This window comes from Larus michahellis, chromosome 3 (assembly GCF_964199755.1).
Source record: "Larus michahellis chromosome 3, bLarMic1.1, whole genome shotgun sequence".
In the NCBI taxonomy this organism is placed as follows: domain Eukaryota; kingdom Metazoa; phylum Chordata; class Aves; order Charadriiformes; family Laridae; genus Larus; species Larus michahellis.
The window spans coordinates 76,506,858-76,524,605 of NC_133898.1; the positions used below are offsets into that span (position 1 = coordinate 76,506,858).

The following is a 17,748-nucleotide window of genomic DNA, read 5'->3' on the forward strand; positions in this document are numbered from 1 at the left end:
GTAGGGATCTCATTAATATTTTTATTACCTGTCAGCATAACCCACCAAGGGAATACCCTCTATTAAAAATAAGCTTGTTGATTGGGTTTTTTTACTTATTTGAACAGAGATGACTTCAGTTCTGCATCCCCTGTGTTTCTCTATAAGCAACCCAGTTCAACATCCCAAACAAATCAAAGGCTAAAGGAAGGACTTCCCAATCACAAAATCAAGTTGGAGATTGAGGGGGAAAGTGTTTGAAGACAGTGTTTAAGCTGCTTTTTGTCCCTAGCATTCCACAAAGGCTGGGAGGAGCTGGCACAGTCGTGTGTCCGAGGGTCCTGACTCCCTGGAACAGAGATTCTCCTGGTGACCCCAGGGCAGGCACCAAAGAAGAATGGAGGACGATGGCAATTTATTAGGAGGGACCAGTTCTGCTTAATTTTGCAAGTGTGAGGCTGGTAGTATAACGTAAAAGCTAAGGACCAGGCTGATAAGCAGAGAACGCAAAACGTATCGCCTGAAGAAAGGCAGCAGGAGGAGGAGGAGGAAATCAGGTTGGGAAAAACTGAAGATTTTCTTTTTTGTGCTATCAGTAACAGAGATTACACACATGCGCACTGTGCAATCCCGTAACCTAAACAATGCGTAACGTCTCATTCACTGCAGTTCTTCCAGCATGACAGACAGGCGGGGGCAGAATTTTAACATGCGAACTCATGAGAAAGATGCCGGGAGTAATACAAGGTGCACTTGAGTCACAATTCAAACTCTAAAAGGGACTGTTAGCGTTTCTAATTGAGTGCTCCAGCATTTTTACAGTTGTTGTATGGAGGGAATAATTTCCCACAAGATGGAAAAAAAAGTAATTTAGCTAAAGGCTTTATTGCAGTGAGGACCGTAAGCAGAGCCTTACATAAAAGCACGAAAAAAAAAAGCCGTAAAAGTCAGTCTGGCTGTAAGAGCTTGCAGGTACACTACAAACTGTACGCCGTATTGGCCTTATATGTAGTAAATTAATTTCTTTAAATATCTGGCAAATGTTGTTTATTTTCCTTTAGTTTCCCTTTCTTCCTCTCATTTTTTGTCCACTACAGTCTAAAGTCAGGTTGTCTTAATTTTTCTTTTTTTCTTTTTTTTTTCTTTTTTTTTTTTTTTTGTCCCCCCCCCAGGGAGCACCTGCTATTTCTCCCTTTGGGAACATACATTTGCAGCCACTTTTTCTTTGCAACCTTTTATGTTGCACATTCTGTCTGCTTTACCGTGATGGAAAGAAAGACATTACTATTTGAATTGCAGAAATACATTCTGGAAAACAGTAACATGAAATTTCCATTTACTTAAAAGGAAAAGTGTACAAGTTCCAAACAATTATCCATCAATAATGTATTTACAGCTAATCAAAGACCACATTCTTCTAGCCTTTTTTATTCTTTGCGGATACTGTATATTAGTTTATATTGACAATATTAATTACAGTAAAATGAAATAATAACCTCTATAGTGATAAATACGACACCACCTGATCTGCAAGCAGTGCAAGAAGGAATTATTCGTAGGCGGGGACCAAATTGTAATAGAGCTGCCATTCAAATAAGCATGTCCCTTTTTTAAGTGTGTGGATATAAAAGTAAAAATAAAAGTAAATTGATTCTAAGGATGAAATTCAGAGTTAATTCTACCAAACAGTGCTTTTCACTTGGGTGTATCTTTGCCACCATACTACCTATTCACCTTTTATAATAACTTGTTTAAATAACTTGATTTCCCTGCCAGAAGCGCACCCACAGCATTGCAGAAAGCAATAGCATTTCCCTGCGGGATAGCAACCCTGCCTTTCCATCCTGCTGCTCAAGTTCAGAGACCCTTATTATATCTTCATTTAAACTGATAGTATTCCTTCATCATCCTTGAACTTTGCCTTCAAGGTTTTTTTTATACTTAAAACAATTGCCCGTGTTTTCCAGCTAGTGATTCAGTGCTGCTCTGGACCTCGAGCTTCTTTAAAAAGTGAATGTCTTTCAGAAAGTGCAGTCCAGCCTGATGGCACTTACAACCTTCGTGAAACTCGCTGAAAAATATTTTGATGTGCTGCTCAGAGAAGTACATACCATTGTATTATAACAAAAAAAAATATTAAAAATGTGAATAGCAGTTTTGTGAATTTCCAATAGATGTAGGATAGATAGTTTGGGTATAGATTCAGAAGTGATAATTTTGAAAGAGTACTGATTTTTGTTTATTGCTTACTTTGAAAATATTTTCTTATACTAATGCATTGTGCAAATGCATTATACAAACCTTCTACGTTCCAGAAGTAGTGCTTTAACAATATTTGGAAGTAAATTCTGAAATTAAACTATAGTTAGGTTGGACTTGTGAGGAAAAGGGAGGTTTTGCCACATCTGAAGCTGCAAATACTATTATCGATACAGGAGTTCAAAATTTCAATGAATACATTCATCGATAGTTAATGTTGGGGAATGTCTTTTATATATGTTCTACTTATGTAGGTTGTACTTTTTTTTTTTTTTAAGATCAAAAGCATTTACATTTGTGAGGCTTTCTAAATATGCTGATCTTTTATAACTTTTTTTAAATGCTGAGTTCCTGAAACAACTGGAACCCACCTAACGAATTCATTATAATCTGACACTTCGATGCCATTCTGGAATTATTCCAAACTTCATGAAACTTTGATACCGCAAAGTTGTTAGCAAGCCTTTGGAGAACGTTGTTTCAGGGCAAGCAGCAAGTCTCTCTGTTCTCAGTAGATGAATAGCGGTGAAAGAAGGGAAACCTATTTCTGACAAAAACAGTTTGTCTAGCTTGGACCGAAAATGGCCCATGAAGAAACTTCTGAGATTTAGTTGAAGCTTTTGACCGTCCCACTGTAAGCTCCCTGGCAGTGGTTTTGTGAGCTGTGCTGGTGCACCACCCAGTACCACACAGAGAGTTACCGGCCCTCTGGGAAGCGACGTTCCTCTGCCTTTCACACTTTACGAAAGCCATTCGGTTGAGGTCAGTTTGCTTAAATCATGTAACTTCTACAAACTATTACTTCATAAGCATCAAAGGTCAAATGAAGTTTAGGCTTTAGCAAGTTACAGTATTTGTTTTCCTGTCTTTGAGAATAAGAGTTTGTTGAGTGCTGATGGACTTGCAAGTTTGGCACACTTGGGCTTATGGCTTCTGAAGGTTATTTGTACATATCGAAGATTATTTGGATTTCATGTCTAGGCAGAAATGCTTAGTTACCTAGCGTGCCGTTAATAACGTTCTATACATCAGTATAGGTATTATCTAGCACTAAGGGACCCATAATTGTACAGAGCATGACAAGGCAATTTGAGAGTCTGTAATAGATCAAATAATTACCTAATAAAAATAGCTTTAAATAAGACACGTAATAAAAATAACTTTTAATATGCATCTATACTAGTTCTTAATAGGACCCATTTATAAAACCAAGATGATTTGCTTTACTAAACATGAATAATTACAAAATTATAATTATAAAATATATTTTTATTTTGTGACATTCCTAGCATCAATTAACATCAGTTTGTTAGTTTCTTAACACCAGTTTGTTAGAATAATTTTAAGCTTTCCCAAGTGGAGGTCGTCTTTTTTCAGCCTGAACTTTAATCTTGAGCCAATAGAGGGGAAGAAAACTCTGAAAGACTAATTAGTATTGCAGAATCCCTTTTAACACTACAAGGACCATCTCTGGTCTAGTTACTATAGTTCTGAAGGTGCACGATCACTGTTATTTCTGTCAGGTACAGCAATACTTCATTCTGTCTCTCATTAATTCTTTACTGAAAAAAAAATGCAATATAGGTAACTGTGGTCATCAATCTCTTTTAAAATTTGTTTATTTTTTAAATAAATTCTGACTCAACAGCTAAGTGACCAGTAGAGTTATCAACTACTGCCAGAATTGTTCATTTGAGATGGCGACACCATGCTGAAAGGTTTTAATGAAATGTAATATCTGAACTTGGTTTTAGGTGGCTTGTTTTTTAGAATGTCTAAGTATTCTGAAAGCTGTTTCCCACAAAACTGTTGTGTTTATGTAACAATAAGGCATCCTATTACAAGATATATACTGTTTAATAAAAATGCGAACAGCACTCTGAAAGATTCTGGAAGTTTTCCAATTATTTCTATCTTCTCATAAATTTTGCCTGTTTATGCATTAATACATTTTGTAGCAGGTTCTTTGAACTCCGTTCTGTCAATTCTTCAATTATAAATTCAAATATTTTATACCCTGGGCACAAAAGACATGTTTTAAAGAACATTATTTTTTTAAAAAGTATCTAGGTACTCCACTACTTGTTTCCCAACCTGTCAGAAAAGCTTTTTTATATGCACTTTGAATACACAACCACTAATTAGCTCGACACCAACTCAGCCACTGGAATTCTTTCATTTACCACAGTGGGGTCTGTGGTTTGGATGCTTAAGGAAATTGTTTTTCACCTTTCCCCTTTGATATTTAAGTCCTCTTTTTATAGGTTAAATTATGCAGGATTTGTTTAAAGTACAGGAATCTTCATTCTTTACTGCTGATTTAAAATTTAGGTACGCTTTTCAGTATATACTAGTGCTAAAAACGTATAATCAAGGAGGAAAGAAAGGGATGGAGGAGTTTTCTGAGCCAATAATGGGTCTGGAGGTGGGCAGAAAACATCCTTACTAAGTGCTTTGCACTGATGTTAGTGAAAAAAAGTGTAGTTCTCAATGTGACGTTCATGGCACAAAAAAGCTACTTAGTAAGTAAAACTTGTACAATTATTCTGATGATGATTCTAGTTTAGAGAAGATTTTTCACGCTGGGTCTTATGATTGCAACAGAATAAACCAGACTACTGCTGGATAACTGAATGTATGATAGCGTTGTTCGTCTCCTCTCCATTACCCTTTAAAGAGTAATAGCTCGCTTTCTGTGTGGGCTTCTAATTAATGTGCTCTTCTGCATCTCCTCTATTGTTTTAATCCTGTTCCTCTCGTAAGGGCAGGTTGTTTTCCTGGATTTCATGTTCAGTGACCATATATTGCTAACAGGACCAACTAATTCTAATTCTCTCTAGGAGATTTGTATGGTTTTATTCTGCTTAGGGATTTTTCCAGACCCTGCTCTTGATTGACAGCTACAGAGGAATTCAGTCTGGGAGGGAAAACGCATTGGACTTTGGGAATGCCATATAGGCTTAGAGGCCTGGCATCATTCAGTGCACTCACTGGGTCAGGCATTTTGAGTATGTTATGTCTGCATATAATTGACATGAAATTATACCAATAACTACATTCTTTAAGTCAGAATTACAATGGGAAGTATGGAAGATGAACGATGGCTCATTACCATTAAAAGTGAAATTACCTAAAATTGCTCAAAGTTGGAAAGAAATAAAGAATTTTAAAATGGAATTGTATTTTTTAGGTCTTTCCAATATTTTTATAAAATGTGCTGTGTAAATTGCTCAAAGTTGTAGCAAAAAAAATCATAGTTACTGATGCATGCTAATCTTTGTTGGTTTGGCTGCACTTTGAGGTTATGCTAGCTCATATTATCCATTTTAATTTATAAGCAAAGGCAATATGGAGAGAAACCAACCAACATACAAGACAACTTTGTCTTTGTCCTTCATACTTTACCAAATGGTACCACAGGGTTTGAAATCATGTGGTTTTTGCAGGCCATCGAGACCCACCTCATTCGCAAATCAAGCGGGGGGCTGACATACATCGCTGAGTGGAAGGGCGGGCTGCTCGAACACAAGATGGGGCATCTCACTTGTTTTGCTGGAGGCATGTTTGGTCTTGGAGCAGACGGAGCACCGAACGACAAGACGGGCCATCACATCGAGCTTGGTGCTGAAATCGCTAGGACATGCCACGAATCCTACGATCGTACGAGTAAGTACTGTATCGCGGAGTTTAGTTTCACAGTTTGACTTCGTGAAGGTATTTTTGCGTAATGCCGAATAAAGGTTGTATGACGGTGGGAACTCTTCAACCTTTCTGAGCAAATGCTGCTTTGCTCCCAGAGTAACTTTAAGAATGGCTGCTCTGTTCTATAAATAATTTCTGTGCACCTGAATCATATCTACTCACTCTAGTAATTAACATGACAGCTTTTTTTTCACTTTGCCAATGTCTGAATAGGCGAATACAAGTAAGAGAGGGAACCTGTTCATTTATGCATCAATATAGCTATTAATCATGTTTTATGCACAAAAAAATGATTTTATTCTCACTTTTGTTGGTAAAACCCTGGCAAGAATAGAATTGCACAAAGAAAGTGGATTTCTGCGCAGGAAATTTGTTCGGATTCTTTCATCTTCTTATAAAAATAATCCTGGCAGCATTTCAGGTCCCAGAGTGTATTTTCCAGTTTGATATAGAAAAGTAAATATCCTCGTCTTTTAAGAAAAATTTCACACGGTGCTAGTTATACGAAGTCTTTCAGAATGCAAATGTTGGCATCACTGTTCAAACTGGAACAATTTGTAGTATTTTTTTAGTATTACAAAATACTAAACACAGGAGGTGCTGCAGTATCTTTCAGAAATTATATGGTTTGGGGTAACCTGGCTTGTCACGTGTCACATGAAATGTCGGTTACATAATTTGAAACGTTTTTTAATGCTTTTATTTTAGCACGTGTTTTTATATTGGCTAGGCATGAAACTGGGACCAGAAGCCTTCAGATTTGATGGTGGTGTTGAGGCCATCGCAACAAGACAAAATGAAAAATACTACATCCTACGACCGGAAGTCATAGAGACCTACATGTACATGTGGCGGCTCACTCACGACCCAAAGTACAGGCAGTGGGGATGGGAAGCTGTAGAGGTAACGTTCTATTGGACTTTTTTCTTATTAGATCCTAATATCTTGTTAAGTGAGCTACTGAAGGGTATCTGGTTTAGCAGCTGGAGAGCAAATATTTATTTTAAATTACTACTATCAACTCAAATTTCCAGAGATTCGTTTACTAAAAAGATGAAGTAAGATCACTTTGATAAAACCAAAAACCGCTGGTATTGTGTATTAGAAAAATACGTTGTGATTTCTCCTTCTTAAATACTTTGCAGGTCAGGGTCATATCTGGATGTACTGCTCAAGATGTTGAGTGTTGCTGCTTGTGAATGGAAAGTGCAAACTTATGTCAAATTTCAGCCTTAGACATGGAAATAAGTTTTATAAAGTGTATATTCAACCGTAATTGTATGAAGGTTATTTTAATTAAGGTGATGAAGGCCAAGATGATGTACTAGATAGTACTGAACATTTAAAAAATTGATCACTTTCAAAAAGTGGCTATGGTGGACTGAACTCCATTAATTATAACAATCTCTTCTAGATTTAAATTCCTGCATCCAACTGGCCTTTGAGCTTCAACCAATTATGCCGAACCTATTTGTTTGTCTAGCAGAAGCCTTCCAAGATGGCAGTTAGCCTATACTGCAAAAATTTCCTTGCCAAATCCATCATTTCCCTTTTTCAGTGGTTAATCACTCTTGCTGTTAGAGATTAAAGCCTTTGGATTTGTTTCATCCTCGAGGCATAGATTCTTACTACACTTTTGGAGTTCACTTATTTTCTCCTCACATTGATGTTGCCTTTGTTAAATTACTTGCCTTTCACTCTTCCTTTGGAATTTCTAAGCAGACTGAGATCTTATAGGAGATACGGGAAGCTGAAGAACGTTATTTTTGACGCTTTGTATACTTAAGGAAAAGCACACAAAAAAGAAAACAAAACTCCCTGCAGTGTTTTGTTGACAGTGACCTCTCATTCCTTTGCAGAGTTGTTTCTTTCCAGGATTTAAAAAACATCTTGCTTGGCAGTTTGCCCAATACCTCTTGTTTCTAGGAGTGACGTCCACCAGTTACCTGGCTCCCTCAATAGCACCCAAGATCTGTAACTGTATTCAGTATTCACTGTCTGAGATACCAAACACATCTCAAATGTTGTTGAATATTGTACAAAAAGACCATTTAAAGTTTGGCAGTAAGATATTCTTGAAGAATGAAATTTATGGTAGAATCTACTTTCCATAAAAGAATAGCTGCTAGCATTAACTATACTTTCACTCTCTAGCTCTTCCTTGTTTGAGTATTTACAGCAATTCCATACCTGCAGTCAACACTATATTCGGCTAGGTAGACTGTAGTTATTCAGGACATTTTATTTGCCTCCCTCAGGTGTTGGCTCTATCGGCCCTGAAACAATATGCTTCTGAGTTAATGATTCCAAAGCAATTTTTAAAAAAAAAAAAAAATCCTCTAATTTAGAGTGCTGTTCCCTTCCTTACTTCTTTGCTAACACCACACATTTTACTGCTGGAATCTTCCCAGGCAGATTATAATTGGAATATTTTCAATGGCTGTTTATGGAAGTCATCCCACCAGGCATCAGCAATGCCAAGTGTTCCTTCTCCAGGAGATGTTTTTCCTGACTCATTGTTGCTGCCCACATTGATAACATTCTTATAAACAATTGAAATGTTTTCCTTATTATTATTATTCTTTACCCTGTTGGTTCAGTTTGTTTGTTTTATTTCATTCGTACACTCGTTTACCTTCTTAGCACTCCCCATGTGTTCCTTGCTCAACGTTCTTGTAACCAGTCTGGTCTGGCCCTAACGTGTGGTGGATTACGGCCCATGTGTGGGAGATGCAGCTGGTCCCAATCTGTACAGACCCATCTTCCACTGTCCTGATGTGCATCTGAGTGTTTCACAAAAACAAATCTTACCACTTTGCAGAAGTTATACAGGCAGTTGTAGGTTTCAAAATTTTTTTTCTCTCCTTCCTTGATGTTTATAGCCCACACAGCTCCACATGATACTGTTTTTTTTTTTTTGTTTCAGCATGTGTCATGATAGTTTACCACAACTATTTCATAAATTCTGCTCATGCTCCAGAGAGCACACCACTCCACCCTTTTGTTCTTGGGGAAGTCCCTGACCATGGAATATGGTTGGTTTAATTACCAACACCTGTTGCACAAAGAGGAAGCTGCGATCAAAACAAAAAAAGGGCAACAATCATCCCGCTTGTTGTTGCCCAAAAAAGTTGTTCTTCAGGTGTTTCATGTCCATTTTGTACTCATGACACTGGCGATAAGACCTCATTATGTTTGTTTCCCAGTGCCCTTGCAGCTAGGAGACTGCTCTATAGGTCATGACTTCTAAACTCTCCAAAAAGTCTATTATTTCTTTCTCTTATAGACTCAAAAACATGCTCTAGCCTCTCCATTTTTTCTTTGGAAATTTGCTTTGCTGCTTTAATTTGAGGCCAAGATCACTCTGTATGTACTTCAGCGGTTGGAGAAAATGCAGTTATGACCAACAGCAATATTCACTGAGTCAGAAAGGTTTTATCAGCTTAGCTCATGAAAGTCTCCCTTTCTGCATTATAAATGCAGCACATATTTTGAATTCATTGCGCTTCCTTTGTTTTTTCCCTTTATGATACTTTGAGACTGTCAGCCAGTTTTCACTCAGCATAACTGATCTTAGCCACCCTAATTTTCTAAGAAATACTAATTTAAAATGTGTTGGATTGTTTCTTCCCACCCACCACTACCCCACCATCAATGTGAACACCACTGAACTCTGGAACTGCAGGTACGGGCACAAAAGGCCATTACTGCCAGTTAAAGAAGGGTGACAACCAAGAGCCTTTTTATCATACTAATGCTGGACACAAATGTCCCGTTCCTTTAGTTAAGTGGAAAGTAGCTTTGAGGGGTAAGATGGTTCACGTTTGCATCAAGTAGGTACCACCAGATGGCTAACATGGTGCAAGTCAGCCTCTTAGTCTACATCATAACGGTGTGTTCAGGTACCTATAACGGTATCTCCCCACAACAAACTCATAAAGAAGGTTCTAACTACATGTTAGAGCACATAAACCCCAAATGCAATTTGCTTTTATTTTACCTCACCCTCTTCAGAATGCAGTTGTTTCCTTGAATAATAGCCTTATCCTTCAAGTTCTCCTTCTGCTGTGCCTTGGAAAACATAATCTTGTGTTTGACATTGAAAATCCAGACACAGATTCAGCATTTTGAATTCATTGCAGGTTGAAGTAGAGGAGAGGGAAGGAGTATCAGCCAGGGGAAATTACTTGTTTAAACTTAAGTATATTTGTCACTTAGTAAAAGTGTCCAGGAAAATTAAAGAACCTAAAGACACAGAAGAAAAGACAAATAGGCCTGTTATATTTTAAAGGATCGCTCCTGGAGAAAAATCCCTTTTAAACATACAATAGGCAGCTTACTCCCCAGTGAAAACTATGGAGAGCCTGACATGCAAGCTAAATATATGCAGATAGCTACGGGGACTCCAGCAAAAACAAGGACATTTAGGATATCTACTCACAGCAAAACACAGAAGAGCCTTTAGAGCAGGTGGAGGTGATGGATACCTCAGTAATTATTAGTGACTGTTAGTCCCATCCCTCATCAGAAAATGCTTATTGTGCCTGTTTGCTTGTTCTAGACATATCTTCTGCCTTTTCATAGCTTTTCACTATATGTGGTTTGAAAAGCAGCATCTTTCCCTAAATAAAATCTACATATCCTGTAGTCACTTCAGTGATATTTGGGATAACTTCAGAAATGGAGGAACTAGTTGTCTGCCATCTCTTCATTGGGGGTTTGATGGAAAACTCCAGGTATTTCTGCCTGAAAGTTGTTGCTCCAATACCTGTGTCTCCACAACAGGCGCCATGTTTCAGAGTAGCGTGGTCCTGAGTAAATGTAGTAATCCATCATGCTTACTGTCATTTTCATTGTGAGAAGTTATTTAGGGCTAAAGAGCATTTTCTGGATTTGTTTTTGGATAATGAATTGGTTTAAATATAATCATCTTAGATTCTTTTCACTCCTTTATTATACTGCATGATACCAGAGTTATTATAAAACAGAATAAGAAAAATGAAGATGCTAAGAATACTTTCGACCTTGTTAAATAGGTCAATTATAAAGAAAAAAGATGAATGAATGTTTTTAAACAAAGCAGTGAGAAGAGAACTAATATTCGAATAACGTATTGGATAGCAGTCTATTTAAAGAAGTTGTGGCTCATACATAGGCATATAGGTACCACCTTTCTAATATAAACACATCTAAAATAAGGAAAACCAGCAAATTGTATTAAATAGTATAACTAACTATATACCGTCTACACTTCCAGTACCAGGTATATGTTTTTAGCCCTTCTGTAAACACCCGTCATCTGATCTTTTTTCTCTTTCAAAATTAGCTGATCATATAGAACATTCCTGTGGGCGGAAAAGAAATTATATTTTTAGGTGGTGCATGTGCTCCTTTTTATTGTAAAATAGGAGTCAATCACCTGTTTTACACCTTTTAACTAAATATACAGTTTGGAAATTAGTTAGTGAAAAACACATTCTTATTTTTACATCTAAAATATGTTGCATTAAGGGCAGCCACTTACTAGCTTTCTGTCTACTCCTGTGGAACAGACAAAGCTTTTTCAGGAAGGTGTCAAAGAAAAATAGTACCTCCTGCAGAAAAGAAATTCAGTCACAGCCCAGTATCAGAGGTTTCCCACTGAAAAATGAAATAATTGCAGAGAAACCAAACAACTTACATAGAAAATAGAGAGTTGCCTTTCCTTTTTTGAAGCGACTTACAAGAGGTAAGGAAAAGACTGGTATTCAATTCTATCACAATAATTTTTAAGAACTAAAATGTGACCAAGAAAGGTATATGTGACATGATCTTTGAAGGCTGACAGACAAGCCTGTGAGAGAGAGGCTATTGTTATTCCTATTAAAAAGAGGAAAAAGAAAATAAGTGAAAATCCATATATCTTTACATCCGTATATCCGTATATCTTTCCTTCTGAAAACTGGTTTGTGTTCACTTCTTTTATTAATTTACCATTTTGCTTTTCTTCCTAAATGTAAAATTAGATGTGTGCCTGTCTCTTTTCAGAAAGAGTTTTCTATCTCGAGCTTTATCTAGTTTTCACCTCCTTATCAAAAAATTTGTGGCAATTTTTTTGGGGGGATAGTTTTATTGTTAAACAAAGAAAAATTGACAGATGATTCATTTTGTTAATCCCACTGGCTTTTTTTATCCCCTCTTCAGGCACTGGAAAAACATTGCCGAGTAGATGGTGGCTATTCTGGCATTAGAGATGTTTATAACAATCATGAAAGCCATGATGATGTGCAGCAAAGTTTCTTCCTTTCAGAGACACTCAAGTAAGTTAAGAAAGTTGACTTTCATTAATGCGAAGTAGTTCTATGTATCAACTTTACAGATAAGTGAATGTCAAGGGTACTAATGATAAATACTTAACAAAATCTGACTGAAATAGTAGAGCTTTTCTTAGGTGATGGGAAGCCAAATTGCCTTTTATTCCCTTCTACATCAATAAACTGAATTCTATGACTTCTGGAAATTATCTTTACTTCTGATAAAGGTACTTGATGGTCTTTGCTGAGGAATTAAGTCTCCTAGCTTTGATAGGATCTAATTATATATGCCAACACTAGAGAAACAAATTGAGTAGACAGAGGACTTATCAGGCTTGTATTGCATACTTTTCATTTTAAAACTACAGACAAAGGAAAAAGAAGTCAACTTGCGTGGCCTGTTAAGAGGAAAACCAAAAGATTTCATTTATCTATCACCATATCCTAAGCTTTTAACAAAATTAACATCTCTTGGTCTCCTCACTTCTTTTTTTTTGCTGTGCAAGAGAAAGTTGCAAAGACCAGAAAGAAGAAATCATGCCATTTCAACAGAAAATGTAGTACTCCAGTAAATTAAATATCATAAATATATTTATGTACATCCTGGCAATTTTTTTTTTTTTTGAGATAGTGCACTGCCTCTACTATACCTTTTACATTGGCCTATCAGAATTAGACCAAGAAAAGCCTTCAGGGAAGGATGGTGATTGAGGAAAAAATAAAATTTCATTTGCTAAGCAGACTTTCATTTCTAAGCAGACTTCAATAATCATGCTACAGTATCAGGACAATAAATAAAATCTTGGATTTGTTTACTGTTTACTGCTGGTTTTAATGGACGCTATCTTAGTAAATGGCTGCCCAAGCTCCTGCTGTAGTGCTAGTTTTCTTCTTTAAAAATCCTAAGCCACGGGTTGTTCTCAGAATTAAGGCAGTATTGGACTACAATGTTTTCAGTCCTACACCTTGATATATGTGGGCATTCCGGAGGAAAAAAAACCTACTGTGGTTGTATGTTATCTAAACAATATGTAATAAAATTACTGAGGATTAAATGGAAGTGAAGCGAATTGATATTTAACCTTGACAGCGTAAACTTCTTTGTCCTCTGCCAGGACAGAGACGTTCTTTTGTTGGTCTCCAGTTGCTATTGCCCTTGAGTCAATCTGAGTTGAGTAGCCCCAAATCTTTGCGCTAACCATTGTGATGCTGGGACTTACTGGTGTTTTGTATTTGGTCAGCTGTTTCCATTGATGCATTCATCTAGGGAAATCAAGTATTTATGTTTTCCTGAAAACTATTGTGGTTTCTCCTCCCTGATGTGGTCACATTTCCTGCTTTTTTTTCTTGCCAGGTACTTGTATTTGCTGTTTTCTGAAGATGACCTTCTTCCATTCGAACACTGGGTCTTCAACACAGAGGCTCATCCTCTCCCTGTTCTTCACAAAGATGATGGGAATAAAGAAGAAAACCAGAAATAGATGAAGATTAAGTTATACTTGTTTCATTCCTTCTGTTTCTTTCCAGAACTTGGGCACATGATTTGGTTTTAAGTTCCTGAGTTAAATTTTTAAATCAAGTGTTTTGCAGTCTGTTTTCTTTAACAGTAAATATTTATGAATGGAGCCCAACTGATTATGATAAAACTTCCTTCCTCTTATCCAGCTGAACCACTTCTTTGAAAAGAAATAGGACATGTCCCCAGATTTTGTTAGGCTGCAGTGTCATCTTGGCCAAAAAGAGCAACGGGTCTGCATGTTACTTGTTTCCTGTTATACTTTTAATTTGACTGCAAAATTCTTTTCTCCTCTGTGAGGAGATGTCTGCTTTAAGCTGTAATATTTTGCCATGTTGCAAAAAGCCATATTGAATTAAGTATAAAGAGCTTTTTTTCTTCTTTTTGTTCTATGTCAATTTGTTTTGTGTGTCATCCAAGACAAATCTTGTGACTGTGACAGCCTCTTCTTATGCGGGTCTATCATTACTTGGTAAAGTATCTGATGTCTTTCATTGTCAATGAAGTCTACATAGGAATATTTTCATCTCATGCAAACACAACTCTGAAACTGCAGTATACGTTGAAGTTAGTCTAAACTTAGTTTTTATGAATTTAGCACATTAGTTAGCAGACCTTAGTTTTTCAGGTTTTGATTAGACTATTGTAATAGAATAGAATAAACTGTTTCCTCCCTTTTCTAAGTGGTGTTATTCTCATTTCTTTAGTCAGGCTAATACAGAGTAAAAGAAGATAGTCATTTCATATTAAGAAAGGGAGTCTTACCTTCTTTATGTATTTAGTCCAGTAGCTTTCATTTGGTTGGATGGTAAGAAGACAAAAAAAATACTCGATGACATTTTCCTGGAAGCTGAGAATTATATCAGAGCCAATTTGTTTGGTTTCCTGGGACTTTCTCAAACATTCAGATAGGTTCAGACTTGACACCAGACTTGATAGTTTCTTGTCACAAAGCAATTTGATGTATCTACATGAATAAAATTAGATGTTCAGATGCCTTGAAGAAAACTTGTCTCCTTAAAAAGAGGATAATCATTCAGAAAGGAAATTATCCAGTGTAGAACTAAAACTCTGAAAGCACCAAGTCTGTCTTCTCTAAGTCACAGAAATGCAGCGTGCTTAAAATTATTCCCTAGATTAGAGGCCTGGTTTACTAAGAAAGGTAACAGCTTTGCCAAAAATGTTTTACTTTGTAGCATCACCAAAGGGAAAAAAAATAGGCACGATTAATTCCTATTTCTACTTAAGTGTAGTTTGGAGTGGTTTACATGATTACTAAGTCTACCTATGTTTTCATTTAATGACAGGATGATTTTCGTATATTTTGAGTAGGGTGTAACACCTGGCTTCCCGTTCAGAGAAAGCACATTATTCACTGATTTGACTGCAGCAAAACAAATATGGTTCCGAACAGTAATCTTCTTTAAAGGTATTTAGTAGGATAGCTCACATGTCCAGCAGAGCTAATCACAGCTGAGGAAGCACATTTGTTTAGGCATCACAGATTACATTTTTTTCTCTACTGATAGAGGTCTGCAATGTAGTTTTTCTTAGGTAGGAGCCAAGAGCAAAGATAACGGATTGCATTTTTATACATAGCAGCTGGAGGGTGACCCATAAACCCGACCCTCTGGAGTCTGTAACAGACGGCACTGCCTCTCTGCTTCCCCTGCAGACAGAAGATGGCATGTGCCACATGAGCTGCCAAAGACATTTTTGTAGGGGGCAAGACAAGAGGATCTTCAGGGATGCTGATCCTTCCATCGCAGGCCTGGCAGAGCCGAGCATTCATACATGGAAGTTAATAGGGGTACCCTACTGCGCCTGGGCAACCCAGAGCTGGGAGAACGGGTACAAATGTAAGTGCATCTGCCTCAGATAAAGCCTGCTTACATGGAAACAGCACATTGAGTCAAAACTTTTTGCTTTACTGCGTTGTGGTTTGTTTTTTTTTTAATTAACAACATTATTTTCTTTTTTAAAGTATGGATTCCCTCATGTCATGGTAACAGTTTTCTGCAACTGAACGAGCAAGGATGAAGTCTTGGCTCTCCTCTATTGAAAAGCAGAGCTGCTGCTTACTTCGGTACTCCAGCATGTATATTGTTGGAGGATTATAATATTTCATTGTACTTCTTCAGAAACAGTAATTATAAGGGAGCTTCCCCCCCCCGGCCAAGTACCACAGAGAATTTATAGCTGTGGAATAAAAACAAAAAGTTTCTTCCCTCTTTAATCAAAAAGTAATAATAATTACTTTTGTCTTAGTTGTTTTTATTCGGTCATCTGCTGCTGCCTACCACGTGGTTGTGCATGTGCTGCTGTAGGCCTCACATCAGTTAGTTAATTAACTACAATAGCTCAAACAAAAGCAGTCTTTGAGAAATGCATTTTGTAAGCCTTTTTTTACATGAATTTCTTAACCACAGTATGCTTCCCCCAAGTGTGTCTGCTGAGCTTGCCTTTATTTAACAAGCTGAAGAGCAATAGTGGAGAACAAATAGCTCTTCTCCATGTTTCAAACACAGGCTACAAACACACAACTCTTGTACGCGTTGGGTCCTACGTACTTAAATATAAGCCTCATGACTGTTTCCTTGTAATACAAGCATTTAGTATGAATATTTTTTTTTTTTTAGTTTGGGAGTTACAATTATTTGAAAGAGCACAAATTTGATGTGTCTGGTATTGGTATTCAGGTTGTATGTACAAACTGCACTATACTGTACTTTTTGTAAACTAATGTAAGTAGACGAGAAGATTGTACAACGTGTAGATCTGACAACTGTAAGAAAAAACCTTTTCATAAACTGAGAATATATTGATGTTTCTTCCTTTTTTTTTTTTTTTTTTTTTTAAAAAGTAACCCCAAAACACCAAAGTTAGAACAATCATTTTGAAACAGTCAGTACTTAACCACTGGTTGTTAGATTGCTGAGATAACATGGATAATGTGTGTTTTATTTCCCATTCACTTAGCTAGCTGCATGGAAGCGGCTAGTGATGGTCACTTTGTGTTCCCAGTCATTCACAAGAGCAAAAGAAAATGCTTTATTGGGGGGAGGGGGGGGCAGGACATTACCTTTGCATAAACACACTGCCTATACGTTTTCCATTTCTTTGTAGCATAATAATGCATCTAAATCTGCATATTTTGAGTCCTAAGAGGTAAATCACTTTTAATGGCACCCACATTGTTTCATAGGGAAAAAAAAAGTGTTCTGATTGTTTGTGAGATAAGTAAGTATTGCATATGTGTTGATTGTACACAGATTTTTGCAATGCCCAACGGTTCACTGTTTCTATGGTGACTTCATCATACACATTATCCATTTCTATCATGCATTTAAATTGTTTTTGATTTGTACATAGTCCATTTAGTCTTTTCATCTTTATATAAACTGAAATTATGGAATACATAATAGATCAAGATGCTTAATTTTTAAGAACTTATATTTGTAAAAATTTCTCTATTGTGAATAAAGTCTTTTAATATATCTGTTCAACTTGTTATAATTTTTCCCAAATGTGTTGCAGAAGTAACTCTGCTGCTTAGTCTGGTTTGGCTGCTATACTCATGAAGTTTTGTGAGCAGGTTGGTTTGATACAGATTAGTACTCTGTGTACTTGTTAAGATACTATTGTTAATTAATTTTAGTCAGTGTACAGAATTGCTACCACAGAAATAAATGTCTAGAAGTTTTTGTCAATAAAATTCAGCATACCAAATATATTTTGGTAGAAAGTGAGCTGACTAACGAAAAGCATGAAGCTGGGAAGGCGGAGGTGGCAGGCAGTAAGCACAGTGAAGGTCAGTCACTCCAGTTCATGTTCTGCTCAATACAATCAGGATTCAGCTAAATGGCATTTAGGAGCAAACACCGGAGCAGAGATGACAAGGCTGTCACAGTGCCCAGTGTTACATGATCATATAATGAAATGCTATTGTTAGCCCCTGCTCCAGAGGAAGAAGGAACAGTTGTCATAGGAACTGTGACT

The 17,748-nt window shown here is 36.9% G+C and overlaps 1 protein-coding gene across 1 annotated transcript in view; it reads left to right on the forward strand.

Annotated features, from left to right (window-relative positions):
* MAN1A1 (mannosidase alpha class 1A member 1) overlaps positions 1-17,246 on the forward strand; it is a 154,545-nt gene extending 137,299 nt beyond the window's left edge. Inside the window, exons 9-12 of the mRNA XM_074580858.1 lie at positions 5,685-5,904; positions 6,671-6,843; positions 12,124-12,239; positions 13,588-17,246. Coding sequence (XP_074436959.1) covers positions 5,685-5,904; positions 6,671-6,843; positions 12,124-12,239; positions 13,588-13,714 — 636 coding nt within the window. The 3' untranslated portion in view covers positions 13,715-17,246. The remainder of the gene's footprint in view (positions 1-5,684; positions 5,905-6,670; positions 6,844-12,123; positions 12,240-13,587) is intronic.
* The last annotated feature ends 502 nt before the right edge of the window (positions 17,247-17,748 follow it).